General features: G+C 40.6%; 1 protein-coding gene across 1 annotated transcript in view; it reads right to left on the reverse strand.

Moving 5' to 3' along the window:
* The window catches only part of SCAMP1 (secretory carrier membrane protein 1), a 42,134-nt gene extending 24,644 nt beyond the window's left edge, over positions 1 to 17,490 (reverse strand). The window contains exons 1-2 of the mRNA XM_042028870.1: positions 17,304 to 17,490; positions 3,405 to 3,482 (exon numbers count right to left, since the gene is read on the reverse strand). Coding sequence (XP_041884804.1) covers positions 3,405 to 3,482; positions 17,304 to 17,360 — 135 coding nt within the window. The 5' untranslated portion in view covers positions 17,361 to 17,490. The remainder of the gene's footprint in view (positions 1 to 3,404; positions 3,483 to 17,303) is intronic.
* Positions 17,491 to 24,824: the final 7,334 nt, after the last annotated feature.

Consider the following 24,824-nt stretch of genomic DNA (forward strand, 5'->3'; position numbering starts at 1 on the left):
TCAGGCTGCTCAGAGCCCTGTCCAACCTGATCTTGAGTATTTCCAGAAATGAGCAAAGTCTGACTTACATTTCAGGATGAAGTTTTAGAATTCTGCCTTAGTTAATATAGAATTTACTAAGTATGCAAAATGAAACACACTTTTATTCCTTTATAGATCAGTATATACATGGAATAGTTGGGAAAGAATGATGCTGCCTGTTACTTCCTAGAACACAGTGAAGCAATTAAATACTGTGGGGGAAAACTCAAGACTCCCCAGGAAAACATGCTGAGCAGTAAGACTTAAGATACCAACTTCTGTTCCAGGAGATTGAAAAAGATGACCTCCCAAGATTCCTTGCAAGCTAGACCTGGCATATTTTGTCATACCTATCTGTTCATGTGCTGTTGGTTGCCTGTCCAGGTGCTATTGGTGTCTTAGGGACTTGGGTAGGGATGAGTGGCTCACAGCCTGCATGGGATTGACAAGTCATTCACAACAAGACAGGTGGTCAGCAATTCTGTCTTTTTAAGGGTACAAATCTTAACGCTAATTACCTACACTTGTATTATGAGGACTGCAATAACCTCCTGTGAATGGATAAAGCCGTATCATGCTGTCTCACCACATTTTGACAAGGCAAGTACATCAGCTGTATTTGTTTTTACAGGAACTTTACTTCATAGATCCATAGTCTCTGACTGCTCGTTGACATGAATATACGGTATCTTGAAATTCAACCAACCCCACTGTACAATAACCCTTTTTGTTTCAACCCCGGATGGTACTTCTGGGATTGATCTTTCTAATTCATGCCTTGCTGTCACAGCAGCACTGAGAGACAAAGTAAATCACTGAGACCTCTCTTAAAGAGAAGAATTTTTGTTAAAGAAACTTCTTCACCCTAGTTTTCCCACAGCAGAGTCCATGTTTGATTTCAGGCAGGTACCACAGTAAGGACAGCTTGAGCTGAGAGACACCTAGAAAAAAGAAATCCCTGGGCTTTTATAGCTTTACAACCTATGAACTCATTCTCCATGTGATCTTTATGTGCCCTGCATATGCCTTTTGGTCCCATACAATTTTTGATCTGGGGCCTACTAGTTCTTAATAGAATTCTTTATCTGTAGCTGTTTTTATCTGGATATATTGACGCTTCTGTTGACAGCGGCAGCTTCTTAATCTTTCAGTCTGCACTTGTCTTAGAGGTTTCCTTCACAAAATTAAGTAACAGTTCAAGATTAGCTCAACTTTTCAAGGTGAAAGTCAGCAGTTTGCAGCCTAAGGCTTCAGTAATAATCAATTTAAAAATAATCAGAATACAGTTTAAAAATTTCATCTAACTAAACTTGTTTTCAGCAGCTGACTGGAGATAAGTGTTCAAAAGACATTCTCTCTTGAATTGATTTCCTCATATGGGTGAAGCTTATTTACTGGGGGCAGGTTAAAACTTCCAAAAGAAGCCAGGAGTGGATGATCACTTTGGTTTCCTACAGACTTCTGTGTTTTTCTACTGTGTTTAGATACAAGATGGAAGGATAGGGAGCCACCCAGGAATTTGCTGAAAAAAAAAAAGTCCATTGAAATACATCTCTTGAAACAATGACTGAAAACCCAACTGCCCTAATGAATTTTTCCAATTTTTTTTAATGCAGCAATTTGAAATTGGTTGCTATATGCATTATTGTGTATAGGTATATATGGGTATACAGGCATATCTATATACATAGAGTGCCCAGAGAAGTTCAAGACTTAGAAGCAGGAAGAGATTAAAAGCTTTCTTTAACATGGTTTCATTAAATGATGAAGCAGAAATACTAATTGTATAATCTCCATTGCTGTTTTTCAGAAACATGAGGAAAAGACATAGTATAATCTCCATGGTGACTGTTGGAGCTAGAGACAAAACCACTGAGGATCAGCCAAGGATATTTAATTTGACATTTACACCATTCCCTGAATTTATCTTTTGTTGGCCCATCACAGGGGTCCCCCTCAAAGGGGTCCCCAGACCCTGCCCCAGAGCACCAGAGATGATGCAACAGACCCTCAGTGTTGCAAGGGACAGTGTCAAGCCAGCCCCTGCAAGAGAATCACATGGGCGTTCCCACCTGGCCCAAAGTGTTTATTAATCCACGGAATTCTGCACTCTTTGGCGTGTGGCGGTGTGTCGTGTGGTGGTGTGGTGTGCTGTGGCAGCGTGGTGTGGCAGCATGTAGCGGCGTGGCCACGGCAGCGATGGGGGACCCTCACCACCAGCAGACCAGATGGAGGGGAGCAACGAGACATCGTTGGGACCCTCGGATGGGTGATCTGCTTCCACCTAACCCCTGTCACCTCTCCCTGTTCCCCCACTCCCCCCACACACTTTTTTTTTCTATTTCTTTCTCTCTTTTCTCTTTCCTTCTCTTTGCCTCTCTACTATTAAATAAAATACATCCATTTTTTGGCATCAACATCTAACATCATTTGGTTTTAATCTCGTTTCTGGGGATTTTTTGAACCTTCTAAGTTCTTTCCGGTTTATGCACAGAGACTTAGCTTGCTTTGCTTTTCTGGGTCTAAACCAGATTGCAACAGCTATGCAACTTTGTTAAAATGCTGGTTTATATCAATGAACATAGAGCTCCTTCTCTCTCACGACTGAATTGTGTCGCTCCATCCATGGCATTGCAAATACTCAAATATGAATACTCCCTAACAGTACTACCAGATTCATCATAAAAAATAACACTGCATTTTAAAAATGCAGTATTTGAATGTTTATAAATTGTATTGACAGAAAATAACCAGCCACACATTTTGCTCATCTTGCACAAGACCTTCACTATCAAAAGCAGCCAGTGAAAAATGCAGTTACAGTAGGAATTTAGTATCCCATTTCTTGTGTTCCTCACCACAACAGAAAAGCACAAGGTATGTTGAAATCATACAAATCAGAAACATAAAACATATTTATTTGACATAAATTTTTCCTTTCACTACTGCACCACTATTCAAAGCCTGTAGACTGTTATGGAAACACCATGTTTCCTCAATTCTGAGCAACATTTTCATTAAGTGAAACAGAAATCAAAATCAAAACCCTGATGGGGAAGTGTGCCACACTCATAAGCTTCAAAGCCAGTGAAAAGCAGAAAACTGTAAGGACAGACTATCAGTAGGCTTATTAACAGGGAAAAAACTCAGTTCTGTTTTGGTCCCCTTTCAGAAGGCCACTCTTCCTTAACAAATCAAAGCTCTCTTAAATCAGCCGTGCCAATGCATCCTCCAAAAACCTAATGGAACTATCTATTCTTACGCATCTTCCACCATCCGTATCTAGCCCATCATACATTTTACAACATCAGTCCCAACTGTGAAAATAAAACCTCACAAACTAAAAAAGATTAACAGCATGATTAAGAAATAAATGTGCTTACTGTTCTTGAATCAGAGAACGGATTGTACTCATCAAGCCCTGGAGGAACATTTCTTGTCACTTGTGTAACAGAAGGATCCTAGAAGCGGAAACAGTTGCGTAAATTTATGCACATGTATATAATCAAAAAGTCAACACCCATACCATTATATCATATAAACTCAGATTTTCTTTCAAAGTAAAAAAGGTTTGTTTTCACTAAAGAAGTCTGTAAACATCCACCTCATTATCTCCAAAATAACATCATTTCATTCTGAGCTTCTTAAAAACCTAGATTAACGCAGTATAACAGAAACCCCATCTGTCATCTACTTGATTTATAAGGAAAAAAGTTCTCATCAAAGAAGGGAAAAAAACTCTAACCTGCTATGCTGTTGACTGGACTCCACGCCTAGACACTCAAAAAGTATAACAGAAGAAAAGAGCTTTCTCTAACCCTTGGATTTCCCTACCCAGAAGTACATCCAACCTCATCAGGAACACAAAAAACATTTCATAAAAATGAAGCTGAAGAAATGGGGTCCCAAAATGCCAAAAGCACTTCTGATCTAGCTTCTACCTGAATTAGTAAAATTAAGGAAAAAGTTTATTTTCTTCTTTAATTAATGATACAGCAAGAAAGACTGCTTGAAATTTAGCTTCAGAAACTATTTCAGGAATGAAATACTTCTCTGTGCTAGAGACAGGCAGGCTTTGTTCTGCAGAAGAGCAGAAGTGCCCACCAAAATGGACCACACCACCTTAGCTTGAAAAAAACCTGTACTTATTCCATGTGATGGCTGGTTCCACCACATTGTTTCTGTGCCTTAAAGTTTTTGCATCTTCAGAATATACCACTGGACAAAAGGAAGGCTTTCTCGAAAATTAATAAATCCATTTATTCAATACTGCTAGTTACATTTATAGTTACATGAATGTACAAATGTACAATATTTTATACATACATCAAATACAAGAGAGCTATAAATACACTATTTACATATTTTGTAACAGTTATGTTTAGATATACATATTTTCTTAATTCCAACAGCCAAGTTCAACATTAGAAAACAAACCAGAGTTGATAAAGACTGAGAAGAAAATAAGTGTATACATTTATATATGTATTTACATTCATATTTCCTTTAAAGACAGATACATTTAAAACTTTACACAGGATGCAAAGAATAACAAGAAGGGGTTCTACAGGTATGTTAAGCAGAAAAGGAAGGTCAAAGAAGTTCACCCTCTGATAATGCAGCCGGTAACAATGGCAAACTGGTAACAATGAAGGAGGAGAAGGCTGAGGTACTCAATATTTTTGCCTCAGTCTTCAAAGGCAGCCCCTCTTCCCATACCTCTGAAGTGGATGGACAACAGGAGGAGAACCGGGAGAACAAAGTACTACCCACTGTGAGATAAGATTAGGTTCTTGACCAGCTGAGGAACCTGAATTCACCGAAGTCTGTGGGACCTGACAAGATGCACCTGAGAGTCTTGAGAGAACTGGCTGATGGAGTTGCCAATCCACTCTCCATGACATTTGAAAAGTTATGGCACTCAGGGCAAGTCCCAGGCAACTGGAAAATAGAAAACATGGTATCCATCTTTAAGAAGGGTAGAAAGGAGAACCCTGAGAACTACTGGCCTGTCAGTCTCACCTCTGTGCCTAGGAGATGATGGAACAGATCCTCCTGGAGGCTGTGCTAAGGCATGTGGGGGGACAGGAAGTGATTCAAGACATCAGTGACAAGTGTCTCTCAAGGATCTGTATTGGGACCAGTGTTATTTAATATCTTCATTAATAACATAGACAGATTGAGTGCACCCTCAGTGAATTTGCAAATGACCCCAAGCTGAGTGGTGCAGTTGACACAGCTGAAGGATGGGATGTCATCCAGAGGCATGTGGACAAGCTCTAGGAGAGAGCCCATGGGAATCTTACGAGGTTCAACAAGGCCAAGTGCAAGGTGCTGCACCTGGGTCAGAGCAACCCTGGTATCAGCACAGGCTGGGGGATGGACAGATCAGAGCAGCCCTGCCCAGAAGGACTTGGGGGTGCTGGTGGCTGAGAGGCTGGACATGACCCAGCCATGGGCACTCACAGCCCAGAGAGCCAAACGTGTCCTGGGCTGCATCCAAAGCAGCGCGGCCAGCAGGGCCAGGGAGGGGATTCTGCCCCTCTGCTCTGCTCTGCTGGGACCCCACCTGCAGTGCTGCATCCAGCTCTGGGGTCCCAGCACTGGAAGGACACGGAGATGTTGGAGCGAGTCCAGAGGAGGTCAACAAGAGGATCAGAGGGATGGAGCATCTCTCCTATGAAGACAGGCTGAGAGAATTGGATTTTTTCAGCATGGAAAACAGAAGGCTTAAGGATGACCTAATTGTGGCCTTCCAGTACCTGAAGGGGCCTACAAGAAAGATGGAGAGAGACTTTTTACAAGAGCATGCAATGACAGGACAAGGGGCGTGGATTCAAACTGAAAGAGAGTAGGTTTAGGTTAGATATTAGGAAGGAATTCCTTACTGTGAGGGTGGTGAGACACTGGAACAGGTTGCCCAAGGAAGTTGTGGATATCCCATCCCTGGAAATGTTCAAGGCCAGGCTGGACAGAGCTCTGGGCAACCTGGTCTAGTGGAAGGTGTCCCTGCCTACGGCAGGGGGGACAGAACTAGATAATCTTTAAGGTCCCTTCCAACCCAAGCTGTTCTATGATTCTATTGCATAAATGTCAAAATTTTTTAAAAATACAATAAGTGACTTAATCTACATTTAAGTAAATACACAAATTATTAAGCTAAATTAAAAAAAAACCAAATTTAAACACAAAATCTGCCTTCTTAGAATCAGCATCTATTATGGCATTAGGTTAGTCTTGTTAGCAGAAGCTTTATCTGCCAATGTAGGAAGATGACTTTCTTCATGGCTGCAGTCAACTTATTTACAGCTAGAAAAAAACAGGTTAGAACACCTATCAGCTCTAAAATCCTAAGGGACAGAGCAAATGAGAACAACTCTGTTTTTCCCAATAGCTAGCCACAAAATTATTCATTAGAGGCAATTTTAAAAGTTTGCTATAAAAAAGCTTAAGAAAAATCATTGCATCAAAAATTAATTATATGTTGCATATTTAAAACAAATTCACGTACATAAGCATACTTAAAACAACACCCTTCTGGTCACAAAACAGTTTTTGTTAAAGCTTACATTTAGTTGCAAAGCAGTATTTTAATGGTCACTGAACAAGAATCACCCTTTCTAAAAATGTATACAAAACAATGTTAAATGCAATTCAACATCAGCTTTCCTATATTTGACTCACACTTTAATTAGGTATTTCAAAAAAGCCATGCTGGTGACAGTCTCCCTCACAAGTCTGCAGTAGTTACCATCCTAGACTCGATACACTGTTACAACTAAAGTATCATCAGGTCTTGCATAAACTGGTAAACTAATTCCTTGTTACCATTTTCTTTGGTTAAATGGCTATCACAAAATACCGTGCAGCTGAGGGACAAAAAAGAAGGAAAGCATGGTCTGGTGAGCGTGTTTCTTGTCAAAATTCAACGAAAAATTACTTGAAATGTTGAATAGAAAAGTACATAAAAAATAAGGGAATCATTAAATATATCATTTGAATTACACATTGGTTTACTAGATTCATCAGTACAAGATCAAAAAAGATGAAGTTAAAACAAAGTTAATACAAATAAGACAATTTCATAATTCAATATCCAGAATAGTAGAAAGCTGTATACAGCTGAAAACTTTTATCTTATTGTGGTGTGTGTATTGTAGCCAGCAGCAAAGCCCCCAAACTGGTTGCTCACTCACTGCTCTCTGCAGTGGGATGAGGGAGAGAACTAAAAAGGAAAAAACAAATAAAACTTGTGGTTGTTACGAAAAAATACAGTTTAAAGGTGGGAGGGGAGAGGGGAAGGTAGAAGCAAAAAAAAAAAAGGCAACAAAACTCCCCAAGTCATGCAAAGGCAATTGCTCACCACCTCCCACCAATAGACACATGCCCATTCAGTTTCTGAGCAATGGTTGCTTGGAACAGACCCCCCCACTACCACCACCACCAGCACTGCTGCCAAGCACAATGTTACACAGCATGCAAGATCCCCCTGGTCAGCTGGGGTCAGCAGTCCTGCCCGTGTCCCGTCCCAGCCCCTTGCCCAAGTCTATTCCCTGAGGAAGCAAGAGTGTGAAAACAAAGGTGGTCTTGGTGCTGTGCAAGCACTGCACAGCAATGTGCAAGCACACTGGTGCCTTCCCAGCACTGCTTTTGTTACAAATCTGAAACACAGCAAGATAAGGACTGCTACGAAAAAAATTAACTCCATCCTAGTCAGACCTAGTACACTTATTCCAGTCTTTACATGTTAATGTCAATTAGCAGAGCATAAAGCACTTTGTTCATGCTTTCAGTATGATACCCCTCTCAAAAATGTTCTCATATAATTCCCTCTTTTAAACAGAAATGTTCAAGTATAGACACATAAGCAACTTGTGATCACTAACCATCAGCCACACAGTGAAACAGCAGGTCTAATTATTATTACTTGAATAGCACTTAGCATTTTAGGTTGAATTAGCTGCTTAAAAAGTGTATTTCAACACTGAAGTTGTGTTTGAAGAGTGCACTACTAACCAAATAACTCAGCCCAATTGCACTTGCAGACAATAAATTCAATTACTTGAATAACTACAATATCAGACTCGTAAGACCCACTGAACAGCAGCCATTTCTGAAATGCACGAAACAGTGGTCAAATTCAGAAGAGTAATCTATATTCAGAAATATATAAACAGTTTCTAATAAATAGTAAGTATCTGATGAAAGAAAGCCTTTTTTTCCTCAAAGTGTTTCAGAGAAGACCAGGGCCAAAAAGCTCCTCAGATCTCTTTGTACATCTACTGCGACATTCTAACACTCAAAATGAAAAGAAACATATGCTGAGACAACCAAGGGTAATAGAGCAACAGTCTTAGCACTCAAAAGTAAGTTGAACACTTAAACACACACAGTGATTAAAGCAAGAAGCCCTCTATCTGAAGTCCATTCCCATTTTGCATTAACAATTGCTACACCTCTGCCAAATACTACTATTGTTTGCTAAAGTAGCAGCAGCTCTAAAAAAAACCTGAATGACCCAGAGGACATTCAGTAACAGTGCTATTCAAGTAAAGTTTCATTACTTAGTAAAGAAAGAAAATTACAGTTGTATTGAACACCACCACTGCAAGTAGCACTCAAATTCTGTACTCAGAAAACTTGAATTACACAGTCTGGACTACAGCAGAAGTTTGTGACACAGAAAGACTCAAAATAAACCAGTCATCACTGGAAAAGAGGAAATCTCACAGCTGAAGGAGGCAAATACCAGCCTAGAAATTTGCATCTCTCCTATAACTCATTCATTGCTAGAACTATCCTCAGCTCTTCACAGTCAGGGTGCCCACGTGTAGGTGCTATACTAATTGTTCTGAACACCTACAGTGCACAAATGACTGATGCCAACAGGAGCTACACTTCATATTTCAAAAGACTACTTACAATATTTCTGAAGAGATTAGACCTCACATCCCACAAAACACAAAGAATTGTTTTGAATCATTTACCTTATACTCACTGCATCTCATTTTAAAAATGGAGCAAATGCCAACTCATCTAAACACAGTGAGGAAAACCGTGAAGCACTCATACTCACTACTGCAGAATAAAAAAACACATTAAATTTAAAAATTGTTCAGGGTTTGAATAATGAATACAAATAATAAATGTTGTGCAGGACGACATACTCAGACGAAGTGGCATTTAAATGAATGCTATCAAATTTCTGTGTTGCATGACATGCATATTCTAATGGTTAAAAACAGTAAAAACCAATATTCCACAGGAATAAGTGAATCTATGCTGTAGTAATTTATTTTCCATATCTGATATTCCACTCAGCCTTATCCCACCTAAACTCCTGCCAGTTCAAACCTGGAGCTTCTGACCTTTTTACTTAACTATTAGTCATACAACCACAGAACAGAATTAAAAACAGACTATTTTTCATATCCAGCCACTGTAGCTATTGGTGCATTTAAGCCACACACAATCATTTCAGATGACATTTTCAAGATCTGAAATAGTCTAGGAGACCAAAGTTTTAAGAAAGTAGCAAAATTTAAGTTAGTCATTTTCCATCTAAATCTTTCATTTTACCTGCTTCTTGCAGCCTTTCTCCTATAATGTCCATCTCAAAAGCAAATATTAAGCACACTTTTTTTAATCCCTACGAGACAGGTTCAAGCAGCAACCTACTTTTTATGCCAAAAATGGAAAAGTCAGGAAAAACATCCCAACAAACAGTAACACAAACTAACAAAACACACCCAGAACAAACAACACATTTATATTTCACATTCGTAAGGGCACCTACAGAAGTACTGAAAACATCTTCTGTGCCAAACTAACAAATTATGCTCACATCACTCAGATAAAATTAACTGAATACCCAGTTATCACAGAGGGTGTACAAACACAATTAACTACAAACGAGAATGTTTAAAACAGAGCAGAATAATCCATTCTATGTGAGCTTCTGCAGCTATTTAAAAAATAAAATTGTTGTCTAGGAGACCAAAACTAGTCATCAGCTACCAGTTCCACTAACACAGAAGACACTAGCAAATAAAAGACTGAAGTAAATAAATCTGTAACAATGCTTGGTATTACTGTTCACTGCATATGGGTCCAGAATTGTTCCACCATCAGTAAAATACTTTGATAGAATACATAATCTAGTAATAATCCAAAAAAGACCATCAGCTAAGTTTACATTTTTAGTTGTGATTTTGATTTCTTTACAGTGAAGAGAATATAGTGAACTAGGAATCAGCCCCTCCAAATTGTCATTCATACTGCGGAAAAAACTTTTCACTTAGTGGGATACCCTCTCTTCTACCAAGAAGACAAAAGCATTTCCTGCACAGAACATTTTTTCAGTTTAGTCCCAAGGACCAGCCGGGAAGTAAAAGCAGTATTTTATTGCAGAGGTCAGGAAACGGGGCTTATAAACACTGAACACTGACTTGGATAGAGATTATAATGTTTTTACAACACATCAGCAATTGAAAACAATTTCAAATAAAGATCACTTAAGCTAAACAGAACCAAAAAAAATAGTAGGAATGAGGAACAGGGAAATATGCATAAAATACATTTACAAGGAAAAGAACAGGAGGAACAAAGGTAACTACTAAGAATAGGATAGCAAGATAAATTTTTAATCCTCACTGACAAGGGCAAGAATGAAAGACAAGTATCTTCCAAGAACTGGATACCAGGAGTATTGTACACCAAAAGAACACAATAATCATGCTGATTAGAAAAAAGCATAAAACTAAAATGCTCTGCTTAAATGTGACGATTTTTCTTTTTTTTTTCTTTTTGCCTTTTTTTTTTTAAATTTACACAGAATTCATAGGACAGTGCCAAATATCTGAGGAAGCAGACAGAAGTCTACCTCGTTATAAAAAGATTAAAGAGAAACAATATACTATGAACATCAAAATGAATTTTAAAAGAAGAGAACTAATTATTTTTAGTGAATGAAATAAAAAGAAGTAAACATGGATAACACTTCATCAGTTACACATCTCCCCAAGTACAGCTAAGAGACAAATAAGCTACAGAAGAAGACTGTAGAAATCTTAATTTTTTACCTTAGCTCTATGTTAACAATGATCTTTCAATGCCTAGAATAGTTGCAAACCAAGAAAACAGTTCTCCTCAACACAAAAGCTCCTAAAATAAAGTATCGTTATATTAATTCACTGTATCAATCCTATAACCTCCCTCATCAGTCACTGGCTATCCTTTAGTTCTGCCACCCTACAATTTTTCTCTTTTATTTCAAGATTCCCACACGTAAGCTTTATGCTGCCTACTGCTTCACCAGTCACTGACATCAACCAGTCTTCACTTTGGAACTTCTTCGGCATTTACTGTTTCATAACCTCACCTTCACCTAGCTGTACATTTTTTCTTTTGCGTTTTGTGCTGGAAGGAAGCTCCCAGAAAGCAAAAGAGGCATAACCCAACCACTCCCAACTACTCAATATTCTCAGTAAAGGTGTCATTCCTTTACAGTCTGACTGTATTACAGAAGCCAGAGGTCTACCAAGACTGGATTCAGACCGGCGAATCCATGAAGGGGAAAATCATGGGATTAGCTCCACAAATCTAACAAAATCAATCCTGACCAACTAGGATTTCTTACCCTACCACTCGAACTGAAAGGCTTTTCTAGATGAATAGGATATTTTTTTTCCATTTCCAGCTAAGTTCTCCATTGATTACTATAACTTATTCCCTATACCAAATTCATAATAGCCTTTTTCTAAATAGGAGCAAAATAATAGCACACGCTTAAGTAAGAGTTCATCCTGAAGTTTTGTGGATTTTCATTTTGGCGGTGGGAGGAGGTTATAGTAACAGTAACTGTTGTACTTCCTGCTCTCTGTGGAGTACTCCCTAAGATAACACCACTGGGTCAGAAAATTAAGCAAAAATGCAACACAAAATGCCTGAAACTACTGGTCTGACTTTTTTGATTTCTTAACCAAAGAGAAAATTATCCAACACACTTTTCATAAATAGGTTCTGGAGTGTTTCTCAGTCCCACAAGACCCACACACTGAATAAATGAACATTGAATAAACATTTATAAAAAATTATTTCTGGACTTATAATAATAAAAAAATAAAAATATCCTAGTAGCCGCAAAACAGTTCTTTCATAATTCCAAGTTTTTCAAGTTTAACATATTGATCACTTACCAGACATTTTCCTATCCTGTCATTAAATGATGTTCAAATAGTTTTCATTCCCACTCTGCCAGAACACAATTATTAAACTGAATAATGCAGAAGTAGCCCACTGGGATTTCTTATACTTGGCTTTTGAGTGGTGCCTGTTATCTGTCATATCCATCACATGAAAGCAGTGCTGTGAAGGGTTCTAAGCTACTGAGAAGACAAGGTCCCCACCTCTGAAACATAAAAGAACTTCAGAGGCTGACAAGGTCAAATTTGTCCTAAAGTTTGCACCAGCCTCATCTTGCAATGGAGTACTGGATGCCTAAAAAATTACCACCTCCATCTCACAGCTGTTCTCAAATTGTTCTCCTTTCCCAGCTCTGATATGTGTGTTATGTTCCTCTTTGCACAGTATACAGTGCAATAAAAACACTATGCAATATGTGCTAACACTTCAGTGAAAATCTAGGGAGAAAAACACAGTTATAACAGATACTGAATAACGACTACAACACTTCGCAGTTTTAATAGATTACAGTGCAGTTACAGCACTGGTGAAGTGTCCTCTTGAAAGCCAACTACCATGCAGAACAGCTAAAGGACAACCCACTACCACAATGTTCAGCATTAAATTATGCAAGATTTAGGGGAGTTCGTAATTTTTGAAGACATGAAGGGAAACCAGCTAGTAGAAGTCAGAAAAAATATCAGTATTTTATGTCCTTTACTAACTTTAGGACAGACAACTTAAATCAGTATATTTTATAGTCAGATACAAGAATTAAAACACAGTTATGCACATAGGCATGAGACAAAACTTCTTCATTCTAAAGCTACACAAACACTTTATACAATAAAGTGTCCCAATCCTTCAAAAAAAAAAAAAAAAAAAAAAAAAATCAGGACTTCTCTTTCTTCCTGTAAGTTTCTATCACTTTAGCTTCACTTCAGCAACCAAGGTATAAATTGTATAGATTCTGCTGCCATAGAAGGTAACAGTCATTTGCACCATTGCTTTCAGTATCAAATCTCCACGTTGCATTTCCCGCCAAACCAGAGAGAAGATTAATTTGTGGTCATATGAGTCAAGATTAAGTGTAATACCCAATTTATAATTGGAATTACTTCTGCACTTAGCTCTAGTGACTCAAGTAATCCTGTGACCTCAGTGGGAGCAATTCAGTGCCATTTTTAGGTATCTTAGAGCATCTCAGCAATCCAAACAAGAATGTCAGTCATAACAGAACTATGTAAGATGTGTCTTTTTGGAGCAACAACTCAAACGTAACCGCAGTTTGGATACCTAATGCCACTCAAAGAAACTACTCAAATGCTTAGCATTACATACATTTGAGGTTTTCTCTGATTGTGCGCTCCCACACAAAAACTGACCCAGAAAAAAATCTTCCTATCTCATACTGGTTAGGCTTTTCCTTGAAGGTCACCATTCACATTTGAACAGAAATGTACCTTAGTTTTCAGGCCTATCATAATTTCTATAGTGCCAGATACATGCATCTGCACAGAGCAAGCATATCAGATGAACTGGCCCAATAGACTTCATCACACAACTCAGTCTTTGTCGTTCTCATTCTACAGCAACCAAAAAATAACTGTTTCATGTTTCAATAACTAACAGTCAGTTTTCAAACCTTCTGCTGCCTATCTGCCAAGATTCAAAGGTCTATAAAATTCATAGCTCTACCTAAAAAAACTTCTCTGAGTAGTAGGATTGTTCACTTATAAAAGAAAAAAGAAAAATCAAACCAAGAACACAGAACCAACAATTTTTATTGTAGATGAACTGCTGATTGTTTCAGAGTAAATGATACTTACACTGAATTTTGAGACTGCTATTTCAGAACCTTTGTAACTGTATCACCTCCCTAGACAGAAGACTACAACTATCAACTATCCTATGACATTAAAAAAAAAAAAAAACAACAAACCACAAAGTGACAGCTACATTAGAAATGTGCCTTTGTTTTGTCATACAAAATTTATTTCATGCTGCTTTAGCCTATTCAAGATAAACTGTCAGGATCCTAAAGGTTCCCAAACACCTTATAAGTGGTCAGACCCCACTCCTTACTAACACCTCACCTGGTCATCAGAGGACTGCTGGCTGACCCTGTTTACTTTCACTGGACATGATCCTGATTCTGACTTGGCTTTCTAATTTGGGCTCAGATCTGTCTCCTCTCTATAGACTTGCCCAGCACCGAATGCAGTTACCACTACCACATCTGTGCTGCTCACCCTTTTTGGGTGCTGTGGGACTGCACCATTTGTAAGTGAGAACTTGACAAAGTGTGAATTCACGCTCACAGGCTATGACAAGTGCTTCTTAGTAAATGAAATTAAATAGATTTCATTACTAGCTTGCTTCCAATTATGATATCTGAGGTTACACCAACTGTGTACTTCTTCACACTATTGCTACATCATAACATATACATATAACAGGATTCTCACATCTTCATTGTTATGGTACATGAGTGCATTTTTTTCTGCACAACTTTAACATGATCAAAAGCTTGTAAATGTTAGCATGTCACTTATATGTTTGTTTGAGTACCCTCTAGTCTTTCAAAAAACCCCATCTTTTGGCTTTGTTGGTATGGCATTCAGAAGACATTTATTTAGAGAGGAAAACTATGACTTCAAAAGCATATCTGACTCTGGATTCAGTTCCAGTTTGTTGCTTTTTTAAAGCAACAAAGAGTAAAAAAAAAACAAAAACGCAAACGTTAGGTAGCCGCTTGTCTCAAAATCCACAGCATTTCATGATCAAGCCAGGTAAGCTAATTTCAGGTTCTCCAGCAGATAATTTACTTTTAGACTTCTGAAAGTACTAACTACCCAAAATATTGAGCACAGTACATGTTTATGCTTTACCTTTCTCTTTCCAGAGAACACTTTTATTTGATTTAACATCAAGCAAGAAGCCCTGCTCTAATCTTTTTATTAAAAAGCGTAAGAACAGTCACAGGAAACCTCCCATGTAGATCACAGATAGTCAATAAAACCAAAATATTTAAGAAAAAAAGGATCTATCTTTAGACCTTGGTAACAACTCTTCCACCTGATGCCTTCCCACGCCTTCTCTGCCACACTACTTTGTGATTTCACATTAGCACAGGAAGTAGCTTCAAGAGCAAAGAAAACAACTAATCACATCATACATAAAATTATCAAGCAAAGACAGAAATACAAGTACATAAGGATACAGTGTTTTGACAACATGATTTAGGCTGTCAGAGTCCATCTGGAAATACTGGTTCTATGCGTAAAGTATTTTAAAACACACAGACAAAACTTACATATATACATGCATTAATACCCACTAATTTCAAAGCTGTTTTGCCATCAAGCTTTCAGTTATATATGAGACCTTTTGCCCCTTCAAGTTAAATGCACAGGTAATAAAGGTATGCAAAGATTATCTTTTGTGGGCAGTAGAATGTGACAGAAGTTAGCAAAGACTGAAGGAAAGGAAAAAAGCCTCTGAAAAAGTACACGGCTTTCTGGAATCATCTTCTGCAAATAAAGAAATCCAAACAGAGAGCTTCAAGTTACAGAAAAGCTGTTATAGTCTTTTTATCATGATGCACTGCAGATGAGAAGCAAAGCATGGATTCTGCCCAACAGTTACAATAGAAGTCTTTTTCTGAAAAGAAACTGGAATAAGCTTTTGCACTTGAAGCAATGTCTTCAAACTGGAAGTATAATTCAGGTACGTGCCTAGTTTAGGTCTCACAACACTACACAGGACCAGTTACATGGTCTGATGAGCACTGCAGAGGCAGCTACACTGCGTCTAATACCCCTCACTGCCCTGGATTTTGCTAGATGTTATTTGATTAACTATTACAAGAAGTATGGAAGTAGGAAGAGAAGCATAACGTATTTCTGTTGCTGAAAACACATTCCAGAATGACACCTTTTCAGTGCTTGGTGCCAAAAAGAACAGTGCTCACTGAGATTGGTACCAGCCCAAACTATTGTTGGCAGCAGACCTGACACCAGGACTTGTGCTCATCTGGAACGTCATTGCATTCTGTACAACAAGTGAAAACAGATCTTAGCCTAAGGAATTCTAGCCTAATGAATACTATCACCTATGTTTTATGACCACAAAAACTAAACTAATGATTCAGACAAACTCTAATGAACAAACATGAGGAACGTTATGCTCCCAGCATCTATGTGAACAGAAGTATGCTTGAAATGTGGCAGCTCAATTTTTAAAAAGCTTAATTATTCCAGCTAACATTCCAAACTCGCTGCCATATACTATTGGGTGTGCTTTGAAGTGTCTGCAAGAAGTTCAGTAATATTATGAAAGTAGGTAGCTTCAGAAGTTAGTTGAACTAGATCCAAATAAAAAAGAAAGAAAAGAACATGAGTGGAAGCATCCAGGGAGGTCAGTTGGTTTTGACAGCTGAAGCCAGTGAAGAAAGAATTCACAGCTGTATGACAAGTCAACCGTGCAAAACCTAAAAGCTTTATAGTACATTACAATAATGCAGTTTGAGATGCAGCACAGAAATCTTGTCCAGTTATTGGTACCCTGATTACTTCAGACATAAGGTAAGGGAACCAGTAAGCTTGAAGGGGGTGGGAGGAGGCTACAGAAGAAAAAGAGGCTAAATTCACTAATTCATTAAGCTCAACTATTTGGCTCAAGCAGACGAAATAAAAAAGACAGTAGTAGTGCTACCCCTAGCACAAAGCTAGGGTCAAAAAAACCAAAAAAAACCCCAACTTTTCTTTTTTTTCCATCGAAATAACGCAAATGAAATAAAACTTGTATTATTTTAGCTACAGAAGGAAACATGGAACCCTGAAGTCGTGAAACGCTGTTTATCCTCCGCGCCCTGCCCCCACCCCCACTCCGAGCCTCCAAGGCCCGCTGAGGGTAGAGACCCCGGCCCGCAGCTCCCACGGGGCCCTTGCCTTCCCTCCTTCCTTCTTTATTCCCTTCCCCCCCTTTCCGTCCTTCCTTCCTTCTTTCCTTCCTTCCTTCCTTCCTTCCGCGGGATGCCCGCGGCTCCGCGCAGACCGACACCAAGGAAACCTCACGGCCGCCCGCCGCCCCCTCACCTTGAAGGGGTTGTTGAGGTCCGGGTCGGCGAAGGGGTTGCTGTCAAAGTCCGACATGGCGGGGGCAGGCAGGCGGGCGGGCGCGGCGGTCCCCGGACGGCGGCTCTGCCGCTGCGGCGGCGCCCGACAGTGCCCGGAGCAGGTGTCCCCCCCGCCGCTGTCACAGCCCCTGTCACAGCCCCTGTCACAGCCCCTGTCACAGCCCCTCGGCCCGGGCCGAGCCCGCCCCCGCCGCACCGACCGGCCACGGACCGCCCAAAATGGCCGCCCCGGAAGTGAAGTGCGGGGGGGAGGGCTTTGCGACGGCCCTGGGAGGGAGAAAGGGATAAAGGCGGAGCGGCTGCACCCGGGGCGGGTGGGGGTAGAGTTTGTGCCTGAGTCGGGCCGCTCCTGGGGCGTGGGCGTGGGCGTGGGCGTGGGCGTGGGCGTGGGCGTGGGCGTGGCGAGAGGGAGTGCGGGAAGGGCCGGATCGCGGCCTGGCTGAGGGTTGGGCATAAGCTGTTGGTGGGAGGACGCGCCGTTGGGGGTGTTCTCGGTCGCAGCTGCTCGTGGGGGGCAAAGGGGGATGTGTGCCGCGCCTTCGGTAGCCATTTCTGGCTGGGAGCTGTGGAGGAAGGAGGACCGGGGACTCCCCGGCAGGGCAGCTGGGCCGGCGGGCGGGCAGGGGCGGCCTTGTCCGGTGTTTGCGTAGGTGTCCCAGCCCCAGCCCTCCCCAGCCCTCCCCGACCCTCCGCTTCCGCACCCCTCAGAGCCGGTCGGGACAGCCGGTCTGGTTTGGGGAGTGAAGTGGACGCGCGAAGGTGGTCAGAAGGCCTTACTTGGTAAAACCCGAATTTAGTTTCTCGTTCCCGCCTCCTGTTGGCATGGTAAATAGTTTACCCAGCTTGTGGTTCCTCACGTGTCTGGCACAAAGGTTCTGCAAGGGCGGTAGGTAAGGGACGGCTTTGAATCGCGGTCACAAAATCCCGCTTCAATGGGAGGAAGCATTTAAAAGGCCTCTTGGAATTACTCAACCATTTCCAACAGTTCAGAAGACTTTATAAATACTTCCTCAGAAATGCTGACAGTGCAGTTTGAAGAACCTGGTCCAAAAGATGCAAATAAATGGAAAAGAGCACCTTTGGTTCAGAGCTATGCTTGAAATGTGGAATTCAGTGCTCTTCATACCAAAACAGTCTACATTGATGCAACACCTTCAAAACCAGCAAATCCTGAATTTCTTCATGCTTTCTAAAGAAATTATTTGAACTTTCATTTAAATCCAAAAAATAAAAAAGAGGTTTGGGGCAGGTCAGAGAAAATGAAATTGCTTTGACAGTAAACCTGTTCTTTTTTGCTATTCAAATGTGGGGGTTTTACCCCACATAATAATCTAGGCTAACTGTGAGGCACACTAGTGTTAGCACTTCTCTGATTTTTAATAGCTCCACATATCTCATGATACTGATCTTTACACTGGCAGTCATTACAATGGGGCTGTTCTGTCAACAGGCCAGGAAGAATGCTACATGTACATGAGAATTGATTTTGCATGGATCAGTAGAGAAAGCAATACTTGCTTCAAGGTCTGCTCTGATTTATGCAGAAGTTTCTCAGTTTTTGTGCAGGACTGTCGGACATAAAATGGTATGGAAATGGGACAAATCATAAAAGCATAGCTTCAAAACACTTTCAACTTCTTGGTTGCTATGAAGTGAAATACTTTAAACAAATTAAAAGGCAGCTGTTGCACAATCAACAGAAGTACATTACAGTATTAGTCCCAATCATACATATAACTCAGTTACGGTGACAGCTCATTAAGTCATGTTGTTTTCCAGTATTCACTTATGGCTCAATATATGCTGACAGTCCAAACGCTGTGTGTGCTGACAACTGTATATTTGCTTCTCTTTGAGCTAAACATGAATGCATGCATGCATGCATGAATGAATGATTTGGCTGAAAAGAATGTATTTTCCTGTGTGGTTTCTGGTGCTTCAAATCATACATTTGACATTGTGATATTTCTCTGATAGTGATTTGTGCACAGCTACAGAGGAATAATCTCTTGTCTCATATGCCTTTCAAGGCAATTATCAAATTGGACTGTTTTCTTTGGAAAGAATAGTAAGTATTGTACAAAAACACCAGGCTGGCATCGAGTCACTAGTGGGGTTCCACAGGGCTCTATCCTCTTCGACATTTTCATTCACTTGGACACAGGATTTGAAGGAACACTAAGTTTGCTGACAACATTAAATTGGGAGGAGCTGTTGACTTCTTTGAGGGCAGAGAGGCTCTGCAGAGAGTCCTTGACAAATTAGAGAGATGGACAATCACCAACCATGTGAGGTTTAACAAGGGCAAGTGCTGGATTCTACCCTGGGATGGAGCAACCCTGGATGTACAGACAGACTGGGGAATGAGAGGCTGGGAAGCAGTGGCATGGAAAGGACCTGGCGGATGGCAGGTTGAACATGAGTCAGCAGTGCCCTGGCAGCCAGGAGGGCCTGGGGGGCATCAGGCACAGCATCGCCAGCCGGGCAAGGGAGGGGATTGTCCTGCTCTGCTCTGCACTGGGGCAGCCTCACCTCCAGTGCTGGGGCAGCTTTGGGTGCCACAGGATAAGAGAGATATAAAGCTATTGGAGAGTGCCCAAAGGAGGGCTACAAAGATGGTGGAGGGTCTGGAGGGGAAGCCTTATGAGGAGCAGCTGTGGTCACTTGGTCTGTTCAGCCTGGAGAAAAGGAGAGTGAGGGGAGACCTCACTGCAGTCTGCAACTTCCTCGTGAGGGGAAGAGGAGAGGCAGACACTGATCTTTCTTGTGACCAGTGACAGGACTCAAGGTAACGACATGAAGCTGAATCAGGGGATGTTTAGGTTGGATATTAGGAGAAGAGTCTTCACACAGGGAGTGATTGGGCACTGGAACAGGCTCCCAGAGAAGTGGTCACAGCACCAGCCTGACAAGAGTTCAAGAAGTGTCTGGACAATGCTCTCAGGCATATGGTGTGACTCTTGGAGTGTCCTGCCTAGGGCCAAAAGTTGGACTTTGATGATCCTTGTGGGTCCCTTCCAAATGAGAGTGTTCTATGATTCTATCATTAAAAGGTAGAACATTGGTAGCATGTAAGTGCTACCAAATTGTACTGTAAGTGCTACCATTCGACTGTAGGCGTTAACTTTGGGATATACCAACTGACTGAAAGCTAATAGAAAATGGAAATTAATTTGTCTATCCAGATAATTGAGTAGTTTGTACTATACATGAGCCACATGGGCAATTTAACTGGTCATCATTTGATGCTGAGGGTTGACATTGTAATTTTCCTCATCTTCCACATGAAAAAGATTGAGAACAAAAGGTGTGGGGAATGATGCTTTCTGGGTTTCAAATCAACTATAAACAGTTTGCAGAGTCAGAGAATTAGAAAAGAGACATGATTAGCCAAGGATACCCCCCCTCAAAAAACCTCTTTTGACACTGTGATTTCCAAATGGTAGAATTTAATCTTTTTTTTTTTAATATTACCTGCTTGCAGTTAACTGTTTCCAATTCTGTTACAAGAAATAGCTCATAAATCCATCAATGTGATTTTTAAAATGCTAGTAAGTTTATTGAAAAATAACTCTTAATAGAGAGTGGGTGAATTTATTTAGATAAAAATATCTTTCTCAACTGAAATTCCTCAGCCTTCTGGAACTGGTTTAATTCAATACTTTTCAATAACTCTGAACCAGAGGCTTTCTTAGCAAACAAAATTATCTTAATTGGAATTGACTGTTTCCTCAGAAAGAGGAGTTCAAGCTGCTTCTGTGACTACTGTACTTGGACACTTTCTGTGTTTAAGAAATCTTATGTAAGAAACTGACTTGACATTATTCTTTCAAATCCTGGCTCTCTCAATTTTCTATGACTCGTGGGATTTACAATGTTTGTGCCAACCTCAGATGGTGGTAAGGAGCACTTAGATCAGCTAACAAGAAAATCCATCAGGTTGTTTCAGTCTAAAATGTTCAAGTGCTGAGTAGACAACCAAGCAGTCTGTCTTGATCAGCAGCCTGCTCCAATGAAATAGATCACAGTTTTACAGAGAATGGACCTTCAAATAATAAAACCAAACTGTAACAAAGACCTTTAACTCTTTAACCTTAACTCTTGTAAAGAGTGTTCCCTCTCATAAAGTGGAGCACTCTTGCCAGCATCAAATACCAGCATGATGGTTAGAAGAAAGCCGGGATGACAAATGTCCATAATGCCACATGAGCACATAGCTAAGACTGCAGAAGTTGGGCAGAATTGCTGGCATGGAAGACTGGACGACTGCTAGAAAGTCACGTAGTAGAAACAAGGAGTAGAACTCTGTGGTAGTATAAGTACAGGTTACAACTTCAAATTAGATTATGTGCAGATACAACTTGTAAAGTCTTGCAAAAGTTTAGGCAGAAGACACCTAGTCTGTTAGGTAAAACTTTACCTGAAGAGTTATTCAATAGTTGCTCCTGGAACAACTTGAAATAGCAAGAACATTTTTCTAGGCTTTACAGCAAAGATATTTATTTGCAAAATGTTGGAAGGATTTTAACTTTAGGGAGGGAAGAGAAGTGATAAACAGGCATTTCAATGTAATGCTTGGAGATCATGAGCTGCATTATTTCCCAAAATCTTTTACATCAATTTAAAAGAAAAATACATGAAGAAAATAGGAGAAAGGTCAGAAATCACAGCAGCGTGCAGAACTATACCTGCAAACTCCCATTTCACCTCTCTTTCTTATAATCAGTGAAGCCCCAATTCCACAAGATGATAGTTCCAGTTTCATTGTGCAGGTGACTCAAACAAAATCTCTTTGTTTCCAACATACAGGGTGTTGAGCTAATATAAGCTTATTTTAATAGTCTGAAGGTGTAGCATTAGTCTTTTTCTGGGAGTGGGCAGCTTTGCCGGTTCTACTGTCAGAAGTTACACTAGCAACTCTTTTCTGAGTAGAACCAGCTTAACCGACTTACAGGAGGCAGTGCGTGTCCAAGCCAAGCCCCTGGAGTCACCTAACAAAGGCGACAGTGAATGCTCACAGGCTGGTGAGCACCTTGCCCTTCTTATGAGAACCCTGACTACTTTCTGAAGCCCTACACTTAGATTTTCTCACTGTGTTCCAGAATTGTAGAGGATATTTGGAATTCTTCTGTAAAGAGCTCACTTCTTTGGGAGGAGAAGAAGGATTTTCAGGGAACAGCTGATTTGCAGAAGGGAACAGGTAAGTGGTGTACAGCCAGACTGCAGTCATTTTGCCAAAAGCCAGCCTAGTAGTGCCAGGGATCTTGTGCCCTGCGTGCCTATACTCCACGCCACTCTTGCTGTGGCTGTTGCTGCCCTGTACACCATCCCAGACCCACACTGAGGTAAGAACATATGAATCCAGACAGTGCTCCTCATGCCCCTCAGCAGGATCAGAACTGAACTTTAGTTTACAGCAGAGAACTAACTTCTTATATTTGCTTCTCAGAGTAACTGATTTCACTGATGTCCAGGTGCTATAAGAGCATGCTGTGTTTTAACAAACTCACTCTAGTCTTTGCTTCAGTAAAGAATCACTTTTGCTGACTTAGAATGACATTGCTCCATGTCATGTTATTTGAAATAAAGGTTACATGAAAAGTAAAAGCTGTTCCCAGTGGAGCCATTAGATGCTGGTGCTCTTCTTATTCCCCTTAGTTCTATTGTCCTCCATCTGCTCTGGGACACTACAAAAAGTAAATCATCAGCAAACCATCCTTCCCTCTATGTTTTTCCCTGTGGACCAGTTGCTTGTCTTCATGTAAGGAGTAGAGCCCTTCTCCCATGACAGCGATTGCCTGTATTTTAGGAATGTGCAGGCACATCATAGCTATCACTAACAAGGTGTCTTCATTCTTCTCCCCAACTGAACTTGTCTACCTATTTCCCATCCCATAGACAGTAAAGGTAAGAGCCCAGCAACCACTGGCACTGGCCTAAACAGCAGGATATAATCATGTAGCAAAAGTTACTCCTGCTGGAAGAAGACCTATTTATTTGTCTAGCTGGGGGCAGAACACTAGCAATTTTCCCCTCCTTCCTAAAGAGTCATGACAGGTATGGATGAAGCCACACAGTGCCACAAATGCTACCTTTACAAGGATGGCTAATCTATCATGGAAGCCAGTGCGTGGGAGCAGTGAATAGTAAGCTGCAGTCATGAGGGAAGATGTGACAAAGCAAACACATGCTGTTTGGGAGTGAGGAGAGCATTCCAAGCAGCTTTGGAGTGAAGCCAAGCAGCACTAGCAGTCTGTTCTGCTTGCATATGTTCCCTATACCAACTTGACAGTGGGAGGCAGAGCAGAAGCTAAGGAGTGATAAAAGAGCTGTTTGAGCCAGTGGGCACATCTCAGTCTCTCCTACCACTGTATTTTCTCTTGCTGTATTATACTGCAGATGCTTGTCTTCTGTGGGTATTTTCTTCCACCTCCCAACCTCTCCTCAAATCCACACCCCTCAATAAGAAGTACACAGGTAGACATCAGTGAGAGTTGTCAAGAGAGTGGCGCAACTTCCGCTATGATCCCTTCCAGCCAAATGATCCTGGCAAATAACTTTTCCGTGTATCTCTCATCGTTTCCATTTTAAAATTGTGCTTTTGTAGTTGAACATAAATAAACATAATGAACATAAATATTTTATGTTGTGCATTGCTTTTAATCACTTGTATTTTCTTCATTGAGCGATTAGTAATTTGTAATTATTAAGTTATTAAATACCAATTAGAAAGCAATTGAATTGCAATTCTGGGGTCTGAAAAATAATTCAAACCTGTAGTCTTGAAATGTCAGGAGTTCTGAACAAATATAAAAAGGATAAAAGATGAAGAACAAAAGATGTGAGGAATTACAGTGTTTTGGTTTCAATTCAACACCACACAGTTTTGTAGAACAAAGATGGGATTTTGCATAAAATAGCTCAGAGTGCATTCTTCACAATTTGATTCTCTTTGTTCTGTTGCACAGGTGCAAGTAGTTTCTTCACAAGAAGCACAACAATTGCGAATTTTTGGCTTGAGGTAGCCTGGTGTCCTTCCATCTCTACAGATGCTTATTCTCCCTGAATGTGACCATTAGTGGACAAGAAGTCTCACGCCTGGCACAGAGTGTCTCGATATAGCTGTGTCAGGACGCGTACAGCTGTCATCAGGCATTCTAGAATCCGTGCCTCTGCTGCTGCAGTCACTACCCCATCAAAAGCAAAAGTAGCATATTGCGTTTGCAGTGCTGAATGGTGTCCTGGCAGTGGGCAGTGATTTAAGGACAGGTTTCTTTTTGGCCTGTAATGTAGGAGAGCTCTGGTATGATACACAGAAGGCCAGTTCTTCCAAAGAGTGCAGTCCACAAGAAGTCCCAGAGGGAAAGATGGTGAACAGTTGAATGGCTGCACTCAAAGCAGTAGAGTACCAGGCTTCTCACAAAACAGAAACCTCCATTACTAGCTCTTGCTAAGTGAGCAGCAGTGTTGGAAAAGTGCT

Source organism: Corvus kubaryi, unplaced genomic scaffold (assembly GCF_017639235.1).
Source record: "Corvus kubaryi isolate FWS band 111438036 unplaced genomic scaffold, C.kubaryi_AGA036_p1.0 37308, whole genome shotgun sequence".
In the NCBI taxonomy this organism is placed as follows: Eukaryota; Metazoa; Chordata; class Aves; order Passeriformes; family Corvidae; genus Corvus; species Corvus kubaryi.